Source organism: Ursus maritimus, unplaced genomic scaffold (genome assembly GCF_017311325.1).
Source record: "Ursus maritimus isolate PB19 unplaced genomic scaffold, ASM1731132v1 scaffold_25, whole genome shotgun sequence".
NCBI lineage: Eukaryota > Metazoa > Chordata > Mammalia > Carnivora > Ursidae > Ursus > Ursus maritimus.
The window spans coordinates 14126194-14153799 of NW_024425008.1; the positions used below are offsets into that span (position 1 = coordinate 14126194).

A 27606-nucleotide genomic window follows, 5' to 3' on the forward strand; every position below is an offset into this window, starting at 1 on the left:
GGAGCCCCGTGTTGGGGGTGGGCCCCTCCCACTCAGTGGGGAGTCTGCTTGTCTCCCTCTGCCCCGCCTCCACCACTCTCTTGCTTATACTCTCTCTAAAATAAATAAATACATCTTTAAAAAAAAAAATAAAGGGACTGGAGGAGGCCTGGAAGGAGACAGAGTAGCCCCAATCCCATCAGAGAAGGTCATTGAGACCAGTGTTTTCTAGGTATTTCCACCATACGACACATTTTTTGCTCATCAAAATCTCCTCTTCACTAGCTATAAATCTATGAGAAAAGAAGCTCACAAAGCAAAATTGAAACAGCTCTTGGGAATAACTTCACTGTAAATGCTCAGTAATTCACATCTGCTTCTGTCCTCACTCACCATGTCACTTGTTTGCTCAACAAGCATTGAGGCCTTCCTTGTGTGCCAGGCACCAGTGATACCATTATGTCCTCTTGCCTCCATGGAGCTTACAGATCATTTGGGGCCGGGGAGGGGGTTAGCAAATCATGGACTGTTAGGAGCCTGTACTCCGTAATCTGACGGACAGGCTGGTTCCAGTGCCGGTTCTGCTACTTCCTGGTCACGTGACCAAGAGTAGTTTCCTTAACCTAAGTGTCAGTTTCCTCATGTGTAAAATCAGGATCGTAACTGGCATCCCTTCTGGTGTTGGGAACGTGAGATAATCATGTTCAGTCCTTAGCACCATTTCACTAGAAATAATACTTATTTTACTGGGGCTAGCAGCCTTTACTCATTTTGTCTTCTCCAGGGCACACATTCCGCTGATTTTGTTCTTTTTTTTTTTTTTTTTTTTTTAAGATTTTATTTATTTATTCGAAAGAGATAGAGACAGCCAGTGAGAGAGGGAACACAAGCAGGGGGAGTGGGAGAGGAAAAAGCAGGCTCATAGTGGAGGAGCCTGATGTGGGGCTCGATCCCATAACGCCGGGATCACGCCCTGAGGCGAAGGCAGACGCTTAACCACTGTGCCACCCAGGCGCCCCTCCGCTGATTTTGTTCTTAAGAGTTCTTCAGCTGTCTCATTTTTAGCAGCACCCATCAACATAGTAACTGCCCAGAAAGTCTGGAAAACACCAACCAGCAGCAGACCGTTTGGTCTTGTACGCTAAGATTAGGCTAGCTGGTTTCCCAGCAAGCTGCGTTTACAACAGCAGCAGGAAGAAGGAGGAGGTGGGATCTTAGAACTGATGGCGAGGCTGCCTAGTCGCGCAGTCTGGCAGGAGAAAGATGGGTTAATTTGTTTGTGTTTAGTAGGAAGTGGCCTCTGCAGCGGACAGCGTCGCCTCCGCAGCGGACAGCGTCGCCTCCGCACTGGGTGCTGCCGGTCCGGGCGCCAAAATAGATACTGCGTGTGGGAGTTACTGCCTCTGCTTCTAAGCTCTGCATCTTTGGTTTCTGTGTTTAACATATTTAAGTTTTATTTTTGCCCCAGGCTGGGCAAGTCTGGACATGTTGGAGTATTCTGTTGGCAGCCCTTCCTTCTCATTTCTGAATTTTGAATGTATAGTACTTTATTATTTTTTAGTTTGAGAGAGAGAGCACATGCACGAGCACGAGGTGGGGAGGCTCAAAGGGAGGAGTGAGGGGAGGAACCTCTTCAGAGAAGGAACCACTCTTAAGCAGCTTCCACGTCCAGTGCAGAGCCTGACACGGGGCTCAATCTCACTACCCTGAGATCATGACCTGAGCTGAAATCAAGACTTGGCCGCCCAACTGACTGAGCCACCCAGGCGCCTGTTGAATTTATAGTAATTTAAAAGTTCAGTCCATTTGGGCTAAATATAAACTTCAAAGGACCTAGTTTTGCCGAACCCTAGCCCAGATGATGGAGAATAAGCAGCAGCAAAGTAAACCTCAGGCTACAGAATGATGCTTTCAAAATTCTGGACACTGGTTTTAATGACTATTTTAAGGAGCGGTTAACAAAACAAAGCACAGTGCCCAGGTGCCCTATCCCACCTCCTGCCACTAAGGAGGCCTCAGTTAGGACCCATAGAGCTTTACGATCGATACAGGGATTTTTGCAGCCTAATAGGATTAAATGGTCCATTGTACCAATAACCTATATCTTCTCTCTGCTGAGCTGGAAGATCACTTTTATCACATAATCAGTTTTTATTTTGAGGTAGACCACATTTTTCAGATTGCTCTTATATTCCCGTATCCTAGCACTCTGTTACTGAGTCAGTACCAACCTAGTTTCATTCAAGCCCAGTATCTGGTGATCATTTTTAATCAGAAATGATAAGCACTACTTTTATTTTATCTCAAGTCTTCTCAAAATAAGCTAGTTTTCAGGTTTTGAATATAAGGTATTAGTGGGGGACTCCTGGGTGGGTCAGTCAATTAAGCGTCTGCCCTCGGCTCAGGTCATGATCCCAGGGTCCTGGGATGGAGCCCCCCTGCACTGGGCTCCCTGCTCAGCGGGAAGCCTGCTTCTCCCTCTCCCACTCACCCTGCTCGTGCTCTCTCTCTCTGACTAATAAATAAATAAAATCTTAAACCAATAACGTACTAGTGGTTAGAATGCTAACAATCATGTTAATTTAGGAGACGTGAGGCTTGATTTTATGGTACATTTGCTGATTAAACATGTTGAGTGTTCACTTTGTGATTATGGATTTTCTAGTAATTAGTCCTTGGAACACTATAACCAACAGTCACAAAATATTTTTGTAATTAGTATTTATGTGTCACATAAGCTCATGAGCCAGGAATGGATGGTAAAAGATTTTTTTAAAAAAGTGCTTTGAGGGGCGCCTGGCGGGCTCAGTCGGTAGAGCATGGGACTCTTGATCTTGGGGTGGTGAGTTCACACCCCACGTTGCGCATAGAGCTTTAAAAAAAAAACTGGGGGGAGAGGGTGGCTTAGTCAGTTGAGCGCCTGACTCTTGATTTCGGCTCAGGTCATGATCTCAGGGTCGAGATATTGAGTCCTGCATTGGGCTCCCCGCTGGGCTTGGAGCTGGCTTGGGATTCTCTCTTTCCTTGGCCCTCTTCTCCCCCGCCCCACCTCATGCATGCACATGCTCTCTCTGTCTCTCTCTTAAAAAGAAAAGGGGGAAGTGGGGGGAAGTACTGGGGGAAAATTATGTAAGTCATCAACAAAGTAAAGAATCCCATGTGTTTAGGTGCCTAGATTTTATCTGTGATAAACGGCACACAAGAACGAAAAAATCCTGCCTCTGTTTAAAAGTGGTAAAATTACACATGAGCTGTTTTGTCTTGTTCCTTTTTTTTTTTTTTTAAGATTTTATTTATTTATTTGACAGAGAGAGAGACAGGCAGTGAGAGAGGGAGCACAAGCAGGGGGAGTGGAAGAGGAAGAAGCAGGCTCCCAGCGGAGGAGCCTAATGTGGGGCTCGATCCCAGAATGCTGGGATCACACCCTGAGCTGAAGGCAGACGCTTAACGACTGAGCCACCCAGGCGCCCCTGTCTTGTTCCTTTTTGATGTAATTATTTATTCAAAGATGGAACTTGATGGGAATAGTTTCAAATCTCACATTATCTGATAAATGTCAGTCCACACTTCTTAATAGTCTCATTGCTTTCTTTGTTGTTGTTGTTTGTTGTTTTTTAAGTCAGCTCCACGCCCAGCATGGAGCCCAATGCGGGACCTGAACTCACGACCGACTGAGCCACCCATGCACCCCTCATCGCTTTCTAAAAAATACATTTAAAACCAATCAGAGAGACGTTTCTTGCAAAGAAAAGTAAATAGGTTTACCACAGGCCCACTGAACCATATCTACTTCTTTGCGTTCTCTAACTTAGTTCCTTATGGGAAATCTAGATTAAGTTACCAAAGTTATAAGCTTATTTCTTGATTATGTTTGTAGTGTGTGGTTACGAGGATTTTAACTAAAGGCATTTCCCATTGCTTCAGGCTTCTGGGCGGGCAGTTGATGCCCCCCCCCCCCCAGGACTATTAGTGCGTGTGGTCAGTGCTGACCCAGGCCCACAGGAGAGACACACTTGCACGGAGTCTTGCTTCCCTGGGATGTTTGTGGGTGATCAAGCCTTGCTGCTTTTCCTTTCTGTGTATGCTCATTCCGGAGGTTTTACCTGGATAGACCCGGAAAAGATACACCTGCCCATCGTCTGATCATCCAGGCAGATGTTGTGGCACGAGGAGGCCCAAACCCTGGAGTGTGGGTGGAGGGGTCTGGACAGCCACAGAGGGTGGAGGCCCCAAGCGAGGGCAGAGAGTCTCCTCTTCTCTCATTTATGACTGGATTCCTTTGTCTTCTTTTTGCTTTAGCAGATTTATTCTTTTACCTTCTTATTAATTTATTTTGGCAGAATTAGGAAAACTATGTGCATGTATGTCTCAACGACATGTCTTATTTTTATAGGCAAACTCAGACTGTCACAGTGAACCCAATTAGGAGGAGGTCGTCTTCAAGGGTGTCCCTGGTAAGAAAGAAGGAAAAATATCATTGCTTTTTTTCTTGTAGTGATGTCATCTTCCTTAATTAAAGATGCTTTTGATAGTATTAATTTTTAGTTTGGACCACAAAAGTGTGCTGGTATTTCAATTGTTTTTAACCAAAGATATGACAGTTTTCCATGGGCTGACCCTAATATTTATATAATTTTTATTTTATTATATGTATTTAAATATTAGGTCCAACCTAATATTAAAATTTTTGACTATTAGTGAAGAGCAATTAGAAGTTAGTAGATATTTAAAATGCTAGCTAATTTTGCCTGGTAAGATTAAATACACTACATAAAAGCTTTTTATATTCATTCACATGTTTGCATAAGGACTCAGGAAACTTTGTCTGTTCCTTCTTGCTCTTAACTTTTTGGATACAGCTTGTTTTCTTGTGATCTCTGATGTCTGATATCAGTGCATAGGCCTTGGCATTATCATTCTGGGAGACACTGAAAGTGACAGATATGATAAGAGCTGTAGGGGCTTCATGTATATTTAACTTCCTTAGAAGTTTTTTAATGGACAGAAAGAAACCAGCAGAGACTTACTTTACATATATTACATAGACAGCAATGTGTTTTAACCCTGTTTCCAACTTTCCATTCCTTAGCCTAAGCCCCAGCCCTATGTGATGCCTCCCCCACCCCAGCTGCATTATAATGGACATTATACAGAACCATACACTTCCTCCCAAGGTAAAGTACACTATTTCTGAAATGCTGTATAAAATTATTACTATTTGAATAAATCTGTGAAGACTTGGAGATCTTGGAGCCAGGATAGTTTTTGGCTGACGTTATAACCAAATCATTTCCATGATTATAGCCATCCTGGAATCACGGAAGCAGCAGCCATTAGATTCAATTTCTTGAAAATGTGTAGCAATATTTAGTATCAAATTCTGATGCTCAAATGATCCCAAGTTTGGCGCTTAGGAGCTCCTTTCAGCCAACTCCTTTGTCCTGCTGACACTCCCCCATTGGCCTTTGAGTGTTTCCTCACTTTCCAGCAGAAGATATCCCAGGCTCATTTTGGGTTTTTTTTTCCTGCCTGAGAGCTTCCCAGTGTAAAGGTTTAAACATTTAATTTTTATTTATTTTAATCTCTCACTCAGTTAGTGTAGAGAGCTGTGTTTAAGACAGTGCCTCCCAAGCCAAACCTCAAGCATTCCCTCAGCAGACATTCACTCTCTCCTCTGTGCACAAGGCCCTACTACAGAGGCCCAGGAGATTTAATGCAGAGAAGTAGTTCCACATCTTAAGAAGCTTAGAGTCTAATAGTGGGGGATAAGACTAGCACACAAATAACTGAAGCCCAAAGAGAGCATGATTGTTTTGAGGAGAGAGAGCAGTTCCGTGACGAAAGACTCTCATTTTGTTGGGGAGACTGAGAAGGGCTTTCTGGAAAGACAGCAGCTTGAGAGAGGCGGGCAGTTGATGGGGATTGCCCCCCTGGTTTTGGGGGACAGTGAATGCCATGGCACAGACTGAGGAAGGGGCCCTGGGGAGGGGAGTGGTATGGTTGGACTTCGTGTAAGGAACTGGGAGAAGCCGCGTGTGAAGGGACCAGAGGTGGTTTGTGACTGTTGTGGGTGCGGGACCTTCCGTGCACAGATGAGAATTTCCATGCAGTGAGGTAGGCAGGTGAGCAGTAGGGGAGCCGTGCTGCATGGTGTGGACTCCCAGAGGCTGCACCTCGGGGTGGGGGTGTGTTCTCCCTTCCTCACTGCGGGCCCCTTGTGCCCGCCCTTGTGTGCTTCTGTGCCCCCAGCCCCACCCACCGCTGGGTAAAGGCTCTTCTCTCTGCCTTGTTAGTCTGCAGATGGCCTAATACTTCTCCCTCCCCGCTCTCTTCAACTATGGTTTGAGTTCATTTTCCCTTCCCTTTTCCACCTGCTGCTTCTGAGAGTAGTGCCCGCGTGGGTGGTTACCCGTTTACTCCTTCCGACTTTGCTGCCCCAGCTGCCCTCCCTGTCCCTAGCGCCTCCCACATCCTCCTTACCGGCAAACTGAGCTTTCGCTCCTCTTGAAAAACCTCTTGTCAGTGCGCTGGATCTCTCTCCGCCTGCGCTCTCGGTGGTGTTCGCTGTCTGGGAGGGTCTGCCCGGGTGGCCTTCTTCCCTCCCTGTGCAGGCTCCCACAGCAGTCCCGTCCACATTTCAGATTTCGGCGGGGGTGACTGTCACGTCTGTACTTCCCATCTGTCATCGCTCCCCGCTGCAGCCCGCATCTCCCATCTGTCCCACGGGTGACAGTTTAGGGAGCCACCGCCCCGAAAGCCCTCGGCAGAGTACCTGGCTTATGGTATTAGCTATTACAGCTTGCTGAAAATGAAAATGGTAAATTGGAGCTCATCACTCTGCTCCACAAGCCCGTCCCTTTCCCCCTCATCCTTATTTCATCTTTGCGATGACATCACTCTCCTGGTTACTTGGATTCCAAACTGCACGTAATTTTGCTTTTCTTTCCTTTTTATTTTTTTCCCCTCGGCACCTGGTCTGTCACACACGCTCTTGCCTCTAACTCCGTATAATATCTCTTCCGTCCCTCTGCTCCCGGTTCAGTCCAGCCTCACTCGACTAGCGGGTGCTCCACACAAGAGGACATCTTCCACCTGATACAGGGGTGCCAGACTCTTCTCAGCTCCCCAATGTTTGCCTGGTGTCCTGGCGCTCCTTTTCCAGTCTTATTTCCCACTGTTCTCTTACTCGTCTCCCAACTACCCGACACCGCAGCCAAACTGAGGATGCCCTCCAGAAGTGGTCTCCCGGCCTGGCCCATGCTGCCCTGTCACCCAGAATGCCCTCCGTCCTTAGAGGACGCCATCGTGCACTCTCCTGCCTGCGTGCTTCTGTCCCGTCGGGTAGGCTGGACTGTGCTGTGGGAAAGCTCAGCGGCTTATGCAGTAAAGGTGACTTCTTGCTCAGGTTACCTGGCCACCCTGCACCGGCAAGAGGGCTCTGCTCCATGTCCGCCTGCCTCAGGCCTTCTGGCTGGAGGAGCCTCTTCCATCCGGAATGTTGGTCAGGGTAGCGGTGGGGAGGGAGCATGGAAATCGCTGCTAGTCATGTGACCATGCCTGACAGACACCCATGAAGATGGGTGATCCCGCACACAGTGGCTGCTGCTGGAAGCTGGACATGCCCTCCCCACCCCCACAGGACGCTTGAATGCTGTGTCCTCCATGGGGTTGTTCTTGATTCTCCCCTCCCCATGCCCATCCACCCAGCCCAAGCTGGAAGAGATCCTTCGTCCTCCTGCATGGACCCCTGTCACACTTCATCTCACAGTGTAACGTGTCCTTGAATTGTGGTTGTTGTATACATCTCTTCCCTCCCCTTTACTCACCTGGATTCCAGGCATCTTTCCCCCCATTGGTTCTCAGCAGTCTTTTACATACATGGGCTCACAAAGGGATGGTTTGTGGGGTGTAGGGAGAAGCCTGCAGGCAGGGAGGTCAGGAGGGGCGGGAACTGTGCCTGTGCAGACAGGCTGGAGTCAGGACCTGAGCTGCGGCAGCAGTGAGAAAGGGGAACTCCGGGAACTCGGAGGTGGCAGAGCATTCCAGGTGTGGGAGCAGCACAGGGACCGGGAAGCTTTGGCGTCAGCGGGAAAAATACAGTGATGCATCCGAGGCCCGTTTCTTCCTGGCTTGCGAGCCACCTGAGTACGGTCTACACACCAGATGGTGATATCTTCACTCTGATAATACTAGTCACTTAAACCATTCCACGGCTCTTGAATCCCAGAAAGAATACTTTTGAAAGGCCGCTGTTCTCTGAAGGACCTGACTGCTGCTCTTTGAAGTGTCAGAAATCACCCTCAGTAGTGATGGTGTTGCCGGTGGGCTACAGATTGCACAGAAGAAACATGCGTCCTTGCAGCCCCACCAGGCACACACACAGCCGCTGTCGGTTGGACAGCACTCCCGGTTCCGCTGCTTGTGGATCCGCATCCCACTGGAGCGTGTGGGGGCAGAGTGGGGGTGAGGGGCAGCTGTGAATGACGTCTGGTCCCTGGTGAGGTATGCAGCAACTGGTGATATTGTTGGACCTGGAGAAGTAGAGCCTGTGAATTGTCTTCACTCTAGAAGAACTGGTACAGAAAACAGAATTCCACTTAAGGAGGTTTTTACAGACGGTTGGTGCTTGAACTAGCATCAGCAAGTCCCACATCCCCACCAGTGGGAGAGAGCTAGTAGTGGTCCAATGCCTGGAACAGTGTCTCTGCCTCCAGCTACCCAGAGTTCCAGAAAGTCTGTTTCAATTCTAGCAAGACATGTTTTTGATTTAAAGAAAAAGACAATATTTTATAATCATTTGTACTCTTAATATTGGATTTAGATTTGGTTAATCTTTACTGGGGGCCAAATCCTGAATACCACCCTTAGGGTAGGCAAGCCGTCACCATTCTATAGATGAGGATGCCGGGAGTCCAGGAAATGATATGCCCGCAGGCATCATGAGCCTGCGTAAAGCCAAGTTATTTCTGCATGGATTTTTGTAAGCTACACTGAAAGTGTCATCAGCATTCAGGGCCTATCAGTATTTGCTTAGAGTAATTAGTCCAATTTATACATCTTAAAATCTCATTTTAAAATACATTTTAAATGTGTTTGTTTCCCAGATAACCTCTTTGCAACCAACCAGAATGGATACTATTGTCACTCTCTGACAAGTTTGGATCGAGCCCAGATTGACCTCAATGGCCGGATCCGAAACGGCAGTGTATACAGTGCACATAGCACTAACTCCCTAAACAACCCGCAGCCCTACCTACAGCCGTCCCCCATGTCCTCTAACCCGAGCATCACCGGGAGTGACGTCATGAGGCCCGACTACGTGCCGTCCCACCGGCACAGCGCCCTGATCCCCCCGTCCTACCGCCCGACCCCAGACTACGAGACCGTGATGAAGCAGCTCAACAGAGGAATGGTGCACGCCGAAAGGCAGAGCCACTCGCTGCGCAACCTCAACATCGGCAACTCCTATGCCTACAGCAGGCCCGACGCGCTGGTCTACAGCCAGCCGGAAATTCGGGAGCACGCCCACTTCGCCTCCCCGCAGTCGGCCCACTACCCGTTCAGCCTCAACTACAGTTTCCACAGCCCGTCTCCGTACCCGCACCCCGCCGAACGGCGGCCGGTGGTGGGTGCCGTCAGTGTGCCCGAGCTGACCAACGTGCAGCTGCAGGCGCAGGACTACCCGGCCCCCAACATCATGCGGACGCAGGTGTATCGCCCGCCCCCGCCCTACCCGCCCCCGCGGCCGGCCAACAGCACCCCGGACCTGTCCCGCCACCTGTACATAAGCAGCAGCAACCCCGACCTCATCACCCGGCGCGTGCACCACTCGGTGCAGACGTTCCAGGAGGCCAGCCTGCCGGTGGCGCACTCCCTACAGGAGGTCAGCGAGCCGCTCACGGCCGCCCGGCGCGCGCACCTGCACAAGAGGAACAGCATCGAGGTGGCCGGGCTGGCGCACAGCCTCGAGGGCCTGCGGCTCAAGGAGCGCACGCTGTCCGCGTCGGCCGCCGACACGCCGCCCAGGCCGGTCTCGGCGGGCTCCCAGCCCGGTGGCTTCCCCGAAAGGGCCGAGCGGGACCCAGCGGACGAGCGGGGAGGCCTGGGCTACGGCCACAAGAAGTCTCTCTCCGACGCCACCATGCTGATCCACAGCAGCGAGGACGAGGAGGACCTGGAGGAGGAGATCGCCTCGTTGGCTGTGCCCCTTCCTCAGGCCCGCGCGCCCCGGGGCCGCCACTCCCCGGAGCCGCTGCCGGGACCCTCCCGCTGGCCCTGCGGCCCCACTCCAGCCGCGCCGGGCCCGGGCCTCCTCCACGGCCGCGAGCCTGCGCCCCCACTCGGGGAGGCCCCCCGGCCCCGCCGAGAGGGGCTGCTCACGCCCTCCATGTCCGAGTCCGACCTCACCACCTCGGGGCGCTACCGAGCCAGGAGGGACTCCCTGAAGCAGCGGCCCATGTCCGATCTCCTCTCGGGGAAGAAGAACGTGGTGGAAGGCCTTCCGCCGCTAGGGGTAAGCCTAGTGTGCGGCGGTGCCGGGATCGGGCGGCCGGCACCTGCGGAGCGCAGGCGCCTCCGTGCGTCTCCACTTTGACTCTCGTGTCTGGCGGGTTTAGCTTTTGTTTCTTCGAGCCCTTCTCATCCCCCCCCTCCCCCGCCATTATTTCTATCGTATTTGGAACACTTTGAGTTTGATTGTCTGTGGAAATAAGGAGGATCGGTTAGAATTTTAGTGGTTTTGCTGGAATAAATTAGAGGAAGTGCTCTGTGGAATGGAAGGAAGGAAGGAAAGGTTTAGCAACGCAGCGTTAAGGAAAAGGAAATTAGGATTTCGCCGGTTTGAGATAAGGTCGCTTAGCCGCCAGTTAGAAACACCGTGTGGTGATGCAGCCCTGTGGGGCTGCGTGGTTCCGTTTGCCCAGCGGAGTCGAAGAGGAGCATCCCCCGAGGGGAAGTTTGCTGCTGTCGGAGTGTGTGGGTGCAGCTTGAATTGCCTGGCTGTGATCTCCGAGGGCTGCAGAGGGATTCTGGGGTTGGAAAGGTGGCCCTTTGTCAAGACAAAACACCTGAGAGCTCCAGGTCTCTTTAAGTGAACTGAGAGCCCAGCAGAGTCCCTTGGAGAAAATGCAGCTCTTTGATACTCAAGATGATAAATAACCATGAGTTGTGCACTTCTTATTTGGGGCAGAATACAAAAGAGCATAACATCATCTCTAGCTGCCATTCCTGGAGCATTTACCATGTTCCCAGGCATGTCCGGCTTACAACAGGCCTATTGTTCCTTCAGAAGAGAGAACAGACTCTGAGATGTTAAGTAACTTTTCCAAGGTCACACAGTTAGTGGGTGACAACTGGAATTTTAAACCCATGTTTATCTGTGCAACCTACTCTCTGATCTTCCACACTGTTCTGCATTGAGGTATATTGTATATAGTATTTTATTAACCAGTTATTGCTTGTCTAAGCCTTGCTGTTTTCTATCTTTCCGCCTAAACTTTTTGAGTTCCCAAGCATTGGCCACGCGTTTGTGCCTTAAGCGCGGCCACTCTAAGTCATCTTGTTGCATTGCTCCGGTTTCTGGCTCCTTACTGCCCGTGCCTCCACCCTGAGCTCTGTCCTCTGATCGAGCAAAAGTGATTAATCAGCCTATTCATTCTGTCTCCCAGTACTCCCAGCGCCCTGGCAGCTCGGACTCCTCTCCCATCTCTGATAGTCTGCATACTCAGACTTGAGGACCCATCACAAGTATAATAACATCTTCATAAACTGGAAGATAATTAATGCAATTTTACAGCGTGTATGAAATTGATCGGTAGAGGTAGACTGAAACCACTTACAGTAGTGCCGTGGATTTAAGTGGGTTTGCTTTTAACGAATTTGGGGTTTGAATTTTAAGTTTATTTTTAATTTTTCTTGGGATTACATTCTTACCTACCTGAACAGTAAAGACCAGTGTCTCAGGTCCTCTGGAGTGGGAGGTGTGGACTCATGATCAATGATTCAGGGTGGGAACAGGGTGTGGATGTATCTCTGAAAGGTAATTCTACCTGAGTCTGCATGCCTAGCGCATGGAGCCTGATGTGGGGCTCGATCTCCCCACCCTAAGATCATGACCTGAGCCAAAATCAAGAGTCAGACGCTTAACTGACTGAGCCACCCAAGTGCCCCAGAGCTATCCATCATTTTTATGCATGACCGAAGCCTTTTCCCCAGACGATACTTGTTTTGAGTATAGTCCACTATTCAAGCATATTGTCCCTGTACCTTTTGAATGGGATATGGCAAGATCCCCTAAATCTGAGGCTTTTGATCAGTTTGGTTCTCTAAAAAATACAAATTTTCTCCCTCGCTGACTTTTAAGACCCACGGTATTAGTACAGTTTTGTGATTAGGTTATGCTCTTGCGCCCCTTCTTTGGCATAATGGATTCTCCTTGCTTGAAGAAGGTGTATGGCAGCTGTGGCTTGGAGAAAAGGTCTAGGGCCAAAGAGTGGAAGAACTTGGGTCTGAGGCTAGACCCTCCCATGTATTAGTTCTCTGCCCCGTGGGCTGGACCTGCAGCACCAGAACCTCATCTCCATCTGTAGCAGAGGGGACCGTCACCTCTGCTCTGCCTGCTATGTTAAGTCCCACAGAAGGTTAGGCATGAAAAATGCTTTGTAAATTCTATGATGGGGCATAGCTGACTTTAAGGAAGGGTTTTTCTTTTTGACGTCGATTACCATTTATAACGAGGCAACTGTGCGACCTTGGGCAAGCTGTCCCATCTCTCTGACTCCGCTTTCTCATTTGTAATGGAAGCTGACCCCGGAGAGTTGTTGCAGGATAAGTGAGGTCCTGGCTCATAGAAAATGCTGGGGTGAAGTTAGCTGATGACTGTGAGATTGCATCATACTGACTTCCCGAGAACTGAAGAGCTCAACCCCCTGCTAAGCCCCTGGGACTCCTCATAGGAACATGGGGTTGCCATGACCTTCACTGTTACAACAGAAAAACTGAGTTCATATAGTAATGTGAATTAAGGTTATGGGAGTTTAGTATTAAAAACAGCGAACCACATTGCAGACAAGCAGAAACATTTAGAGCTCTCCACCCTTCCCCACCTCCAGTGACTTGATTGTTATCTGAAAAAGAGTGGGCTGGTTGGAGTGCTCTTACAGCAGGTCCAGATTTCCCGACCGTACACTCTTAGTCCTGGCTGGTGGTTCTCACATAAATTACCGTGGGGCGGTGCCCTGCAGACCACGTGTTTGTACTCTAAGGGCAGTGCTGGTTCTGATTCTTCACGTCTGTCTTCACATACTGGCTTTAGACTCCAATCTTTCAGCCAATCAGTTCCCTCCAGCATATGGCGCGGCGGGCCCTCCTGGCCGCGTTCTCCAGCAGAACAGACCTGGAGCCGCCTTGTCCTGGTGGGCGAGAGCCGGCTTGAGTTTTCAGGAGTCTTGTGAGCCATGTGATGTCACATTGGCAGCTTGAAATCGGCCATGGTGGGAGTATTCGCACCATGGAGACTGGCCAACTTTGCCCATCAGACACCCCCCCTCCCCCTGGCCAGTTGTTAAAGGGCAGCGTGCCGGGGTTTTCTGCCCAAGTCAGAATCATGACACTTTAGCCTAGGCCGCAGCCTTTTAGCCTCCCTCCCAGGTGGTAGGGCTGGAGTAAAGCTGATTGCATTTGTGAGGCGGAACTGAGAAAACCATTGCTGTCAAACAAGGGCTACTGCCGTCTGACTGTGGTTTCTGAGGAGGTGATGTGTCTGAGGGGACTTCGCCTTCTAGGGCTCGGCTGCCGAGAAAGCAAGATCATTACTTCCAAAGTCACGTTAGGAGACGCACATTTTCAGGAGACTGATAACCTGTCCTTTACCCTATCTTCCTGGTGTCACGGTGGAGATTTCAGTCCGTTGTCTGTTCCTGGTTAAAAATGTGGCAGGTTCTGAGGTGTGGTGGTCCAAGCCAGGTCACCCCCGTCTGCAACAGAACATAGGATAGACTAGAGAGAGCGACCACAGAAAACATTTAATTTTTTCAGAATGATTTAAAGAACTCGTTTATATCTTTAAAAAATTACAAAAGTCTATTGCAATCATGTGACTGCATTTAAAACCCTTTTTGTGGACTGCCACTGATTTTTGTGTGCGTGTCCTGTTTTGAGATTTGGGAGTTCTGTGAAGGAATGCTGTCTGCCTGCAGCCTCACCTCTCATTACAACAGAGACTTGAAACTAATTGCATTTCAAAATCGTCTATCTGCAAGACTTATCAGGGCTTTGGCCTTGAAAGGAGTGTCTTCCTCCCAATGTTTGTTAAACGTGTGTGTGGAGTGTAATCTCTCCTGTGGTGGTTGGTGAAGAGCACTCCTTCTGTTTGTTTCCAGTCCTCAGTCCACTGAAATTTCTCTTCTAGGGGGTTGTATTTGTGTATATTTCATATATACATATAAATATTCTTATAGGGAATGAAAAAGAGCCGGGTAGATGCAAAAAAAATTGGTCCTCTCAAATTGGCTGCCCTAAACGGACTCTCTCTGTCTCGACTGCCTCTGCCTGATGAAGGAAAGGAAGTGCCGGCCAGAGCCACCAATGACGAGAGGGTACGTACGAGACATATGGACCGAGCGGTATGCTTTCTCGGGGACAGTCGGTAAAATGCTACAAGAATGCCGCCTTCAGATTTTAGTGAATTTGCTAATACGTCTAATTATCATAAATGAGTGTTAAGGCATTTTATCATCTGGATGTCAAAATTGGGGCAAATCTAGTATGTTAATAGACAATTTTAGAGTAAATGTTAATTTTTTGTTTGTTTGTTCCTGAATGTGCTTTACCTTCTTCCGCATCTGCCTCAGTCTTGATTTTTGATGACTTTAGATTAGAGGAATTCTACAAGTCCATACGAGTACACATGGGAAAGAGAGCACACTTTGACTGCTTTCATCGTATTGAAAATTTATTTCAGGAGTAAACAGTTACTGAATTTTTCATGACTTTCTTTGTGACCAAGATATATTTGCTGTGAAGTTTTATTTTTATTTTTATTTTTTTAAGATTTTATTTATTCATTTGACAGAGACAGTGACAGCCAGCGAGAGAGGGAACACAAGCAGGGGGAGTGGGAGAGGAAGAAGCAGGCTCATAGCGGAGGAGCCTGATGTGGGGCTCGATCCCATAACGCTGGGATCATGCCCTGAGCCGAAGGCAGACACTCAACCACTGTGCCACCCAGGCGCCCCTGCTGTGAAGTTTTATTATATCTCAATCAGACAGGCATGAATTAATGCTAAGTAAAAATTAATTTGCTTACAATGGGATCCTGGAGATAGTGTTGATATTTACTCCTTTTCTCAGTTTTTATATATCATAGATTAGAAAATTGAAGCATTTTTTATAGAGATTGGAATTAATTCTCCTACTTTAGGGTTTGCTATTCTCCAGGAGAACTTTCTCTTCCTTAGGAGTCACAAAATTGACCATAGATTTAGAGAAAATGAGTTCAAATTATTGTCGGCCAGTTTTCACCTTTAAACAGAAGTCTGCATTCTGCTTCTCACCAACAAGGTGATTTTTCTTTGTTATTTTAACTCTTATTGTTACAGCTTGTTAAAAACTTAGCTTTCGTTTCATCTAGAGTTGTCAATACTAGATAATGCAAAACTTGAAGCAGAAAACAAGATTTGAAATGCACCATCAGAATGCAGCTTGGACATGCGACGATACTCATATCATTCCACCTGTCCCATTTTACAGTGTAGAATTCTGGAACAGCGGTTAGAACAGGGAATGGTATTCACAGAATATGAAAAAATTCTTAAAAAACGGCTAGTTGATGGGGAGTGCTCAACAGCACGACTCCCTGAAAACGCAGAAAGAAATCGATTCCAAGATGTTCTTCCCTACGACGACGCCAGAGTGGAGCTGGTCCCAACTAAAGAAAACAATACTGGTTACATCAATGCGTCACATATTAAGGTGAGAGGAGCGGGTGGGGTCGCAAGGGCTGTGAAGTTGCGAGTTCAGTTACAAGAATGGTAAGAACTGTATTCATGTCTGTGTTCTAGAAACAGCCTAGTTGGAGCCATTGTGACAAATTGTGTTATAAGCCGGAAAATCCATACACCCGGCTGGGTAGGAAGTGTTTACCAACAGAGCCAAAGCCGCGTTCCCCTCCCTCGGGCTAAGCCCCTCTGCCCCCACCACTGTGGCCAGGACTCAGGGGTTACTCTTTGTCCTGACCTTAAGACTTTGTTCTTCTAAATCTGAATATCTCTTTCTGGCTCATAATTCTCTCCATTGCGGCAGAATTGCTAGTTTTCTGTTATCACATTCCTGCATTGATTCTTACATGACGAGGTGTCTGGGTTTGTTTGTTTATTTTAGAGAGAGAGCAGGGGAAGGGCAGAGGCAGAGAGTCTCGAGCAGAGCCCGACACAGGGCTCCATCTCACAACCCTGAGACCCTGCCCTGAGCCAAAACCAAGAGTTGGTCACTTAGCTGACTGAGCCACCCAGGCGCCCCTCATCTGGGTTTTTTAATGGTGTTTGCCAAAGCTTTTCCTTACCATGGTGACACCTGTTCTTTTTGCTGTTTCCCTGTGATCACTTTTCACCATCGTTTTGTTGTTTGGAGAAGCAGTGCCACTTATCCCCTGGAGACCATGGAACGCCCTTTACCTGGGGTACCGTCACACCCAGGAAGACGGGAAAAGGGATGATGACACCCCCCCCACCCCCCCGGGAGGCGCGGAAGGCAGGCTCTCTCTTCGGCAGCGTGTACCCTTTGTGCTGGCTGGAGATCCGGTGCTTTTATTTTGGGAGGGAGAAGCTTCCTTATTGGGAGTGAATGAGGACATATCCATGGCCAGGAGTTTTTCTTCTTTCCCACATTTTATTTCTTGTGCAAGTGCTATTTGGTGAGGGCAGGTTCACGCTTGAGGCTTTCAGGGACCCGGCTGTCGGTGCCCTTGGCCGTCCTGGGGAGTGGGTGTTGCGCTTTTTCATATGGGTGTAGTTTATTTAAAACCCGAGCGTGTCTGGAGTCACTCCTCCAGTGTCTCATGACGGGATGGACGAGAACTGGATAAAGCCGCAGGCCTGTGGGTGTTGCAGACTCTCAGGTCGTCAGCTGCAGGCGGCGGCCGAGCCTCAGGACTCCTGATCGGCCACTTAACCAGCGCAGGTCCTCCCTGCGTGTCCCTCCGAGTAAAGCGCTGACCCTTCCGCCTCGGCCGTCCACGGACCCCCCCTTTGTTCGCCGTGGTCACTGCTAGCACCCAGGGCACGGCCACTGAGTGAGCCCGCCGTCAGCGAGGGGATGCAGCCCACACTCCAGCCCGCAGCCTTGACCGCCGGTGGGCACGGAGGGTCACGGGGCCGTGGGAGGCAGCCGCTGTGGTCACGCCTGTCGGCGGGCGCGGGCTCCCCCCAGGTCTCTGCCGACACATCCAGCCGGGCGCTCTTACCTTAGCCTGTTCTCAAGGAGGTGCGGTCTCGGGTGGAAACTTAGTCTCATGCAGGGTGCTCTGGACTCAGAAGTTCAGAGGTGAGACCACTTGAAGCAGGAATATTTTTTCTGCCCTAGAGATCTGGCATTTAACCTCGGTTTTGGCTTAATTACTACTTTTCCCAACGTGCTTAGTACTTCCTGAGGGAAACTGTGTTTGAAATTTAGGTACTATTATGTTGATACGGTTTTTATAACAGCAGCAGTAACAACTACTTACTGAGAACCTGTTAGTACAGACACCATATACATTGACTCAGTTCTGCCAAGGGCCCTGTGAGGGTGCGTGACATTTGTATTTTACAGATGAGAGCAGAGAGTCAAAGAGGTTAAGCAAATTGTCCCAGGTCATGTGGATATTATGTGAATTCAGAGTGTGTAAGTTTATAAACAGGTAGTAATGGGAATTGTATTAACAAGGAAAAAGAATAAGAGAAAAATCTTTATTCTGAGTAATTCAGTTCATTTTTTAGTATATCATAAAAAAACATGCATACATACGTATATACACATACACATTAATAAATATTTAAAGATTTATTTAGAGAGAGAGACTCCCAAGCAGACTCCCCACTGAGTGCAGCACCCAGTGGCTCGATCTCACGACCCTGAGATCATGACCTCAGCTGAAATCAAAAGTTGGCCACTTAACAGACTGAGCCACTCGGGTGCCCCACGCATTAATTTTTTTTAAAAAATCTGTTCTAATTTCAGGTCTCTGTCAGTGGAATTGAGTGGGATTATATTGCCACACAGGGGCCACTACAGAATACCTGTCAGGATTTCTGGCAGATGGTGTGGGAACAGGGAATCGCCATCATAGCAATGGTGACAGTAGAAGAGGTAAGTGCTCATCTCTCGTCATCGATTCTCTGAAGCTGAGAGCAGTTCAAATGGCTCATGGGGAATCGTGACCTGTACAGCAGGAGGGGTGGGGGTGCCGCTCTGCCTTCAGACGTGCTGTCGCTATGAAAGGGCCCCCGCGGCTGCCCCTGCTCTGGTGTGCTGACCGGCCGTGTCTCTCACAGGAGGGCGGAAGGGAGAAGAGCTTCAGGTATTGGCCACGACTGGGTTCCCGGCATAACACCGTCACCTACGGGAGGTTTAAGATCACGACCCGGTTCCGCACCGACTCTGGCTGCTACGCCACCACAGGCTTGAAGATGAAGCACCTGCTCACGGGCCAGGAGAGGACAGTGTGGCATCTCCAGTACGCAGACTGGCCTGAGCACGGCTGCCCGGAGGACCTCAAGGGATTTTTATGTAAGTGTCTTCGTGCCCAGCAGGCCTCTGCCGACATCATCCACACGGAGGAGGACGGAGGCTGCTGAACTGTTTCCTTTATGATGTCTCAGAGACGCTTTGGACTTGCTTTATTATTTTTTTAAAGATTTTATTCATTTATTTGAGAGAGAGAAATCCCAGGACCCCGCGATCGTGAGCCGAGCCGAAGGCAGGTGCTCAGTCACCTGAGCCCCCCCGGGCGCCCCTGGACTTGCTCTAAAATAAAGCCTTCAAGTGTTTAGAGGAGGCTTAACAGAAAGGAGTTTTTGAAGTACGATTTGGTGGCGAGTAGAAGGGCTTCGAGACTATGTCCGCGTGTCATGTTGTAGACGAGCAGAGGCAGTGACACGCCGCGATCGCGCTGCCGGTTAGCGCCCGGGGGTGGCTAATGGCACCAGGCTCCTTACCCAGAGTCCTCCCAGTCCGTGATGAAGTCTGAGCATTGTCAGTTTGATGGGCCTTACTCCCTGCGTCTTTTTCTGTTTCACTGCTGTCTCCCAGCATACCTTGAGGAGATCCAGTCTGTTCGACGCCATACAAACAGCACCAGTGAACCAAAAAGCCCCAACCCTCCGTTGCTGGTCCACTGCAGTGCCGGAGTGGGAAGGACCGGCGTCGTCATCTTGGCAGAGATCATGATCGCCTGTCTGGAACACAATGAGGTACGTAGGCCCTTTTTGGTCGGTGGGGGAGAGGCGGGCCGGGCACACGGCAGGGGAAGAAAGGAGCTGGTGGCCCAGCGGTCCCCTCTGAACAAGTTCCCCGCAGGCTTCTTCTAGAAGATGCTAAGGGAGGAGAGTGTCGGTGTCCTGAGCGGAGTCGTGCCCGGACAGGGCCGCGTCCCGCTCAGCGCTGCCCCTCCTTCCAGGTGCTGGACGTCCCCCGGGTGCTGGGCATGCTGAGACAGCAGAGGATGATGATGGTGCAGACGCTCTGCCAGTACACGTTCGTGTACCGCGTGCTCATTCAGTTCCTGAAGAGCTCGCGGCTCATCTAAGCTCCCGCCGCTCGCGCCGGGGACCCGACGGTGGGACGCGGTGACGGCCGACAAAAGTGCTTGCCTAACCCGTACTTCCTCGCGGCCGCCCGTGGCGCCTGGATGACGGCGCACGGAGGGACCCGTGCAGAGCACGGGGCGGGGAAGGAGCTGAAGGACAAAAGGACGTGGTCCCCAGGGCCTGGCCCCGCTCCCTTCGGTCTGACGTGCAGCACTTGCACACTTTGTGCCGGTTGTTCCCTAGACGATTCTCTGTTGTACAGAAGCTGTGCCGGGCAACCCTGGCAATCAGTAAGGCACACGGATTTCTATCTTGGTATCTTGGAATTTTATTTTATGACTGAAGTATTTGGGGTTTTCTTCCTGAGAAACTGAACTTTCCACGGGGATGGTCCACAGATGTGATTGGTTCCTATGTAAGTTTGTATCTAAAACCATGTTACTATCTCTTGTTATTTTAAAAAACCTTAACAGCTTAGTTACCAAACCCAAAACTACAAGAAGAATCTAAAAGTGTTATTTTGAAACACAGAAAGCATTTTTATATTCAGAAAATTTTTTATCCTAAAATATTCTATATATTTGTACCTTCTCTATTTTCCAAACAAGAGTTCAACTCATTAAGGTACTGAAATGAGTCAGTTACCGTAAGAGAAAGTCGCGAATGAAGGCACATTATTGGGAACGGAAGACAATACTCAGAGTCACTATTTTTTTCAGTATTATTTGTAAACCTACACGAGTTTGATCTTACTGGTTGCAAATGAAGTGAAAAACAACCGCATAGGTTGGTTTTAAGCACTTTGTTGTTAAAGACAAATCTGAATGTTAATATATGTGATGCTTGATAGATGAGACGGTAGCAGTGGGTATCCAGAAGTGTGGGAAGAGGTAAGGGCTAAGTCACGTGGGGTGGTCAGGGCCTGAGTAAGTGCGGGGTAAATGCAAGGTGGCCAATGCGAGATGCCTTTGACGGAAGTGCAGTCTTAACTCTGCTCCGACTGAGAGGCCGCGGTGGGGGCTTGGGGGATGGGGGCTGAGCCCCCCAGAGGGTAGGTACCCCCGGGAAGTTCACGTCAGTGTCTGTGACTCACTCTGTTTCCTTGGAGTTCTTATACCTAAACTTCTATTCTTTTTTAATAAAGTCAGGTTTATATTTTCATTAAAAGAAGCCTTGAAGAGGCTTTATTTTCTTCTGATTAAAGAAGGGAAGAGTTCGTGGTAGTTTCACCTCTTTTCCCAAAACTAGAGCCCGAACTACTTGTGGGGCCACCAGATTGCTGTGCTATTCAAGAGATGCTGGGGTTTTAGCTCCCCGACCCCCTGACCTCACCCCTGAGGTCAGTGTTAGCTTCTTGGCTCCTCCCTGCCCCCCACGCTATTCCCGGTGCATCGATCGCATCCCGGTGGCTGAGCTGGAGAGGGAGAGTGTTGCCGTTGGTCCAGGCGAAGATGGCCTTGTCACAGAGGGACTTGAGTAGGTAAGGACTTAGTGGGTATGTTTCCCTGAGGAGCCATCTCGTTTTTCCTTCCGAGGCTGCTTCTCTAAAATGCGGAGCTTCCAAAATGTCGCATCCAGGGCTCTTCCCCTAATGGCAGTATCCTGGGGCTGGTTCCGATTCCCAGCGTTCTCTCCGAAGGCTGGTTGACTCACCGTTGAACAGGACCACTAAGTGTGTGTTGTCAGCGGTGAGACAGGATCGGCTTCCTACGGTGTGGATCTGCCATCTCCGGATTACCCAGAATCAGCCACTCCAGAGGGCCCTTCAGGAGCTGGTAATGAGAACGAATACTGGAAGTGGCACCTTGCTCACTTAGGGACAAAATGTTAATTTTAAACCTGAAATTGTTTTAAGAGTCCTGTTTAAATAACAGTAGACCCAAGTGTAAATATTGAGAAAGAGCTCCCAGAAGAATGGGATAAGCGATTTTTATGGTCATATTTCCCGTCTCCACACCACATAAAGGACGGGAGTTTTCAGTGTTTTTCTTTTTCTTCCATGGTACGTTTTTTTAAAAAATGCGTTTCTGTCAGGTTTAAACATTTTGAAGTGTCCCATTGATAAGAACATACTGTGAAACAAAAATCTAAAGAGTAATATATGGTATATTTGTGTTCCGGTTGTAATAATTAGAAGTAGATTACTTCTGAGGGCTAAATTACACTATTTAAATGTCACTCTTAAAATGTCGCATGTTTGACCATCTTCTAAGACCCATGTAATTTTTTGTCCCTTTCGAATATTTAAACTTTTTCAGTTAGTAAATATGAAAGTATTTCTGAATAAAAATTGACATTACTGGACTTTGAAATAATGTGATTTTCAAGAGCAAACTGTACAACATTTAGGCTTCATAGGTTTACCACACCTGAACGGAGGATGTTGCTGTCTGCCAAACTTACACAATGCTTCACTATCTCAGTGTCTTTTAGTTCCTTGAAATTCTAAATTTCATAGCAAAATTACCAAAATGTACATTTTCACAGAAAGTAGGTTACAAACCAGTGTTTTCCAATGGATTGATTTTGGCATCTCTTGGCATCAGTCTTCCTGATTAGTGGGGTCTTTTGATGAAATATTTTAGCTGAGAGTTTTGAGCACAGAAAGTATTCATTTGGAATGTTAAGTGCAGTCATTATTAATTACTTTCCTCTGTAACACCTGTGAAGTATTCCAAAAACCCTAGTATTTAGCCTTTAAAACCCTTTGGCAGAATTAACACAGAAGGTGGACAGACCTACGCTTCCTTAGAAGCTTCCAGAAAGAGCAAGGTCTAGGCAGAAGCGCAGAGGAGGAGTGTGTCAGGGTGGAGGACTGAGTGATGACAGCAGGCAGGGCCAACTTTTCTGTGAAGCTTTCGTTGTCAGAAGAAAAAAAGCCCCTTCAGGATGGGTTGATATGTTAGTATTCACAACACTAAGAAAAAATATATATAATATAAAACCTCATGTTTTAAAATGTACGGCTGAAGACCACCTGCACTGTAGGAATAGGTTTGAAACTTGCATGAATAAATAGAAGCAAGAATTACTGTTTATTGTAAATTGATTTTAAAATCAGACCTTTTTTTTAGGTTTTAATTTATTTCTTCATTTTAAGCAGTCTCTGCACCCAACATAGGGCTCAAACTCACAACCCTGAGATCCGGAGTCACATGCTGTTCTGACTGAGCCAGTCAGGCTCCCCTAAAAGCGGACTTTTTAAAGGAACACTTTGGGATATAAATTTAGGGAACTTGTTTCCCATCAAGATTTCATGTGGAACAAGCTGAAACTATCTTTTCTCCAGTTTAAAGTTTATTTTAAAAAATCTAGGGGCGCCTGGGTAGCGCAGTCGTTGGGCGTCTGCCTTCGGCTCAGGGCGTCATCCCGGCGTTCTGGGATCGAGCCCCACATGGGGCTCCTCCGCTGGGAGCCTGCTTCTTCCTCTCCCACTCCCCCTGCTTGTGTTCCCTCTCTCACTGGCTGTCTCTCTCTGTCAAACAAATAAATAAAATCTTTAAAAAAAATAAAAAATTAAAAAAATTTAAAAATAAAAAAGAAATCTGAATTGGAGGGGACTCTTTATTGAGCTGAGAGACATTTCAAAAATAGAGGACTAGGTACATTAGGAATTTGCCTGGAAAAACATTTCTCAAAAGAACATGAGTTTTCCAAATTCCTCTAGATAAGGGCTCTGTTCCAGTATCTACAACTATAGAAAAATGAAGAAAAATCAGAAAGTCCAGTTGTTTAAAGTTTGCCTGTGTTGGGGATGACGATTTTAGGAAACAGTTGAAGGGGTCCTCGGGCGGTTAAGGTGGCATAGTTTCCTGTATATTACACGCAGTTCCCAAATAAAAATTATGCTCTAAAAGTTCAGATGTATGTGTGTGGAATTATTGAGAAAAATAGTAATATTTCCCCTTGTAAGCCGTATTCCAAGTGGGTGCTAGTTAACTCTCCTGGTTTGTCCTCCCAAACCTTGTTTGGTATAGAACCAAATCGCTGTAATCTGAGCTCTGAAAGAGAGAGCAAATTTTCTCCCTGCTGCACCCTGGTGGTGAGATCCGAGAACGCATTCTCTGCCTGGTGCTAGGGCCCGAGCCTCAGCAACCAGTTGGTCAACTTGATCAGCGTTTGCTGAGAGAACTCCACGTAAGGGAACATCCCACCATGTGTTACAGAAACTTGAATGGCTCACGAAGGGAAGGGGGCAGATCGAGACGTGGGATGAAGTGAGCGGGAATGCACCTGTGAAAGCACCCACGAGGCAGGGCAGGGGTGAAGGAGGGTGAGTTGGCACTCCACTCCCCTACCTTTCCTGTTGCCCCTTAAACACCCTCCCTTTCCTGTCACTGGCATCAAACGGGAAGCAGAGGATGGGCCAAGAAGGAGGTTCAAGGTCTGCAACACCCAGCCGAGGAGGCCGCAGTCCGAGGCAAATGTTGCCAGGTAAAGGGTATCTAGGTCACATGCACATAACATAGGGTCTGGCCACACAGTTTCCAAAAATGAGTTATCCCACATATTTGAGAAATTAAAAGAGTTTTCAAAAATATAGAGTAAATCTAAACTTTTCCCAATATGTTGATAGGTTAAGGGATGGTAACGACTTATTTTAAATTACGCTGTAATAGTATCTATCAGTGCAGATGGATGACAAGAAAGGAATAATTGTCTTTGAACTTCTAACTCTGGAACCAACAGTATGGCTGTTAATTTTTGAAAATTACTAGCTCTATCAAGCTTGATCATTATTCTTTGGTTTCCTTTAAGCCACTTGGTGGCGTGTCATATAAAAAGACTTAAAATTTCTAAAATCCTTTGGCTTTGAACCTATAATACAGTGTCTCCACACTCGCTATCGCGGTACACATGCCACTGTAATACATCTACAATTTTAACTGAGCTGGTTGGTTTTTAAGCTGTGTAAAAATATCAGTACTCTATATAAGTTGTCAAATGTCCATACAGACATTTTAAGTGTGTACGTGTATTTTAAATTCACATTCTAAAAACTTGCGGGGAAAAAATCTACAGTATTTACTCTTAGGAGCAAGTCTGTGGCTGCCAAAGAAATTCAGCAGGTTGGGTTATCTCGGTTAACCAGAACATGAATCTGGCCTCGGTTTGGGGGGTACATTGATGAGACTAGTGCGGAATTAATGACGACTGGCTTTCCATTTCGACCTGCTCACTCATCTGCTGAGAAAATCTGAGCAAATGAATGAGGGATAGAAGCTCAGTCACTCATTTTTTAGAAAAATGCAAATGTCATAGGTCATACGCGATCATAAATGCTATGAGATTGTCCTAGAAGTCTATTAGAAACCACTTGAGGGGCGCCTGGGTGGCACAGCGGTTAAGCGTCTGCCTTCGCCTCAGGGCGTGATCCAAGCGTTATGGGATCGAGCCCCACATCAGGCTCCTCTGCTATGAGCCTGCTTCTTCCTCTCCCACTCCCCCTGCTTGTGTTCCCTCTCTCGCTGGCTGTCTCTGTCTCTGTCGAATAAATAAAATCTTTAAAAAAAGAAAAAGAAAAGAAATCACTTGAGATTAATGGACCTCTGAGACAAGATCTTTTGCCTTATTTTATAGTGATATTTTTCAAAATGTAATTTGATCTTAGAGTTAACTATCCCAAAAGGTTTAGTGGTTTTGCGGTTTTTACTGGAATAAAACCAACGCAAATACTGGTTCAGCCCAAGTAACCTGAAAAAGTAAATATTCTCCAGAGGTGACAAACTTATTTCCAGAACATATTTTTTTAAAAAAAAACAAGATTAAAAATAGTACAAAACTCAGGTTAACCCTCGGGAGTTAAAAGGTGAAAGAAAGAAAGAAAAAAAAAATGAAGAGAAAAGATACTAGAATTTGTAACAACTTTTAGGCCAGTAGAGCTCTAATGGGTTTTATTTGCATAGTTTGGTTTTTAGGGCAGGACAGAGAAATTGAAGCAGTAGTTATTGTGCAGGGATGATTCTTAATGTTTTTGAAACTTTTCTGTTAATATCAACTTGGACCCTTCCATATTAGATTTTCTCAATCCTATATTAAAGTAAGCAGCTTAATTTCTTATAGAATTGAGCTATTGCACGATTATAAATAAGTATATGCAATTTCTAAGCAACACAAAATGAGAGGAAAAATAAAAATATTTGTTAGTATAGCAAGCCTTTTTAAAAGCTTGGATATTTACCTTATTCAACAGATTGATTGGCACAGGGCCATTAGAATATATTTTTGCTTTTTTACTGTATTCTCATGCAATTTTTTATATTACAATATAAAACAGATTTTTATCATGCAAATGTTAAATATTTTCCTATGAAAACACCTCATTCTATCGTGCTTAACTGGAGGAAATATTCGGAGATCTAAAGATGTAATTTGGCTCAGATGAAGAATTAATTACACCGTAACCAGAAATTTGTTGTATATTTCTGAACTGTATGATCTGGTTAAAAACTGAAGCAATCCAAACCCTACCCATAGTGAATTTAGTAGAGCATAGTTTAAAAATAAACATCTAGATAAAAAGTCTATTTAAGTAAAAATTCCAACAGAAGTTAATATGATTTAACAATCCTAATAAGCCCAAAATTTAGAGAAAATTTACATGAAATACATTTTCTTAGAAAGTTGCCCTATAATTCAAGCAATGCACTGGGAATTCTACCTTTTGGGCATGCTAGTATAAAGAGTTGTCTAGTATTATTTTCTAGTTTAAAAAGCAATTTTAAGTGCTGTCTGAAGATTAATAATGTAAAAATGTATAATCAGAAGAACTTAATTCTTCTAAACCATCATTGGTTTGTAAAATTGTGTACATTTAACGGGCAAAAAAGTTTGAATGACTTATGATGTAATATACGTGAAATGAATGTATTAGTTTTTTGCCATAAAAATATTGAAGATATAACTCATGTGTGAATATATGAGTACAATTAAAGCTATTTTGCGTGTGTTTTTTCACTCTAGATCTATTGCATGGAGGCATATAATTGGTCCCATTTCCCCACTGGATTCTTTATATTATTAATTAATTAGTTAATTTACTTAGAGAGTGTGAGCCTATGCATGCACACATGGGAGGAGGGGGAGAGGGAGAGAGAGAATGTTAAGCAGGGTTCCACCCCAGCACAGAGCCCCCTCTCATGACCCTGAGATCATGACCTGAGCTGAAATCAAGAGTTGGGCACTTAACCAACTGAGCTGCCCAGGCATCCCCTCTGCTGGATTTTTTTATTTTTATTTATTTTTTAAAGATTTCATTCATTCATTTGACAGAGAGCGAGAGAGCACAAGCAGGGGGGAGAGGCAGAGAGAGAAGCAAGCTCCCCTCCCCCACCCGAGCAAGGAGCCCAATGAGGGGCTCGATCTCAGGCCCCTGCGATCATGACCTGAGCCAAAGGCACACGCTTAACCCACCCAGCCACCCAGGCGCCCCGAATGATTTTCCATCACGTACTGAACCACTGATGTTTGTCCGAGCAGTTGCTGGACGCTGCACAGCTCCGCGGGAATGGGTCACGTAGGAGTTCGACGGCATCTTGCCAACGGCTTCAGGAGCCGGGACGTTTGCGGAACAGCTCGCATCCTCGCAGAGTCAACGTCCGTAGACGTGCTTCCCAGCAGCTCAACGGAGCTCCTCGCACCCCCAGCCCTGGAGTGGAGCTTTTTGTCGTCACACGGCCACCTCATTTTTTAGTGGGGTTTCTTCTAGACCAGCAACAGCAGCTTGGAAGCGTGTTAGAAATTCAGATTCTCCAGGGTCATCCCAGGTCTGAAAATTCCGAATCCGAAGTCGGGGGGAGGAGGCCCAGAAAGGCGCCTTCGCAAGTTCTCAGGTGATTCTGAAGAG

At 47.2% G+C, this 27606-nt stretch overlaps 1 protein-coding gene across 1 annotated transcript in view; it reads left to right on the plus strand.

Annotated features, from left to right (window-relative positions):
* The window catches only part of PTPN21 (protein tyrosine phosphatase non-receptor type 21), a 68679-nt gene extending 46615 nt beyond the window's left edge, over positions 1-22064 (plus strand). Inside the window, exons 11-19 of the mRNA XM_040641571.1 lie at positions 4373-4433; positions 5069-5153; positions 9084-10492; positions 14436-14573; positions 15727-15948; positions 18193-18321; positions 18507-18741; positions 19264-19424; positions 19631-22064. Coding sequence (XP_040497505.1) covers positions 4373-4433; positions 5069-5153; positions 9084-10492; positions 14436-14573; positions 15727-15948; positions 18193-18321; positions 18507-18741; positions 19264-19424; positions 19631-19759 — 2569 coding nt within the window. The 3' untranslated portion in view covers positions 19760-22064. The remainder of the gene's footprint in view (positions 1-4372; positions 4434-5068; positions 5154-9083; positions 10493-14435; positions 14574-15726; positions 15949-18192; positions 18322-18506; positions 18742-19263; positions 19425-19630) is intronic.
* The last annotated feature ends 5542 nt before the right edge of the window (positions 22065-27606 follow it).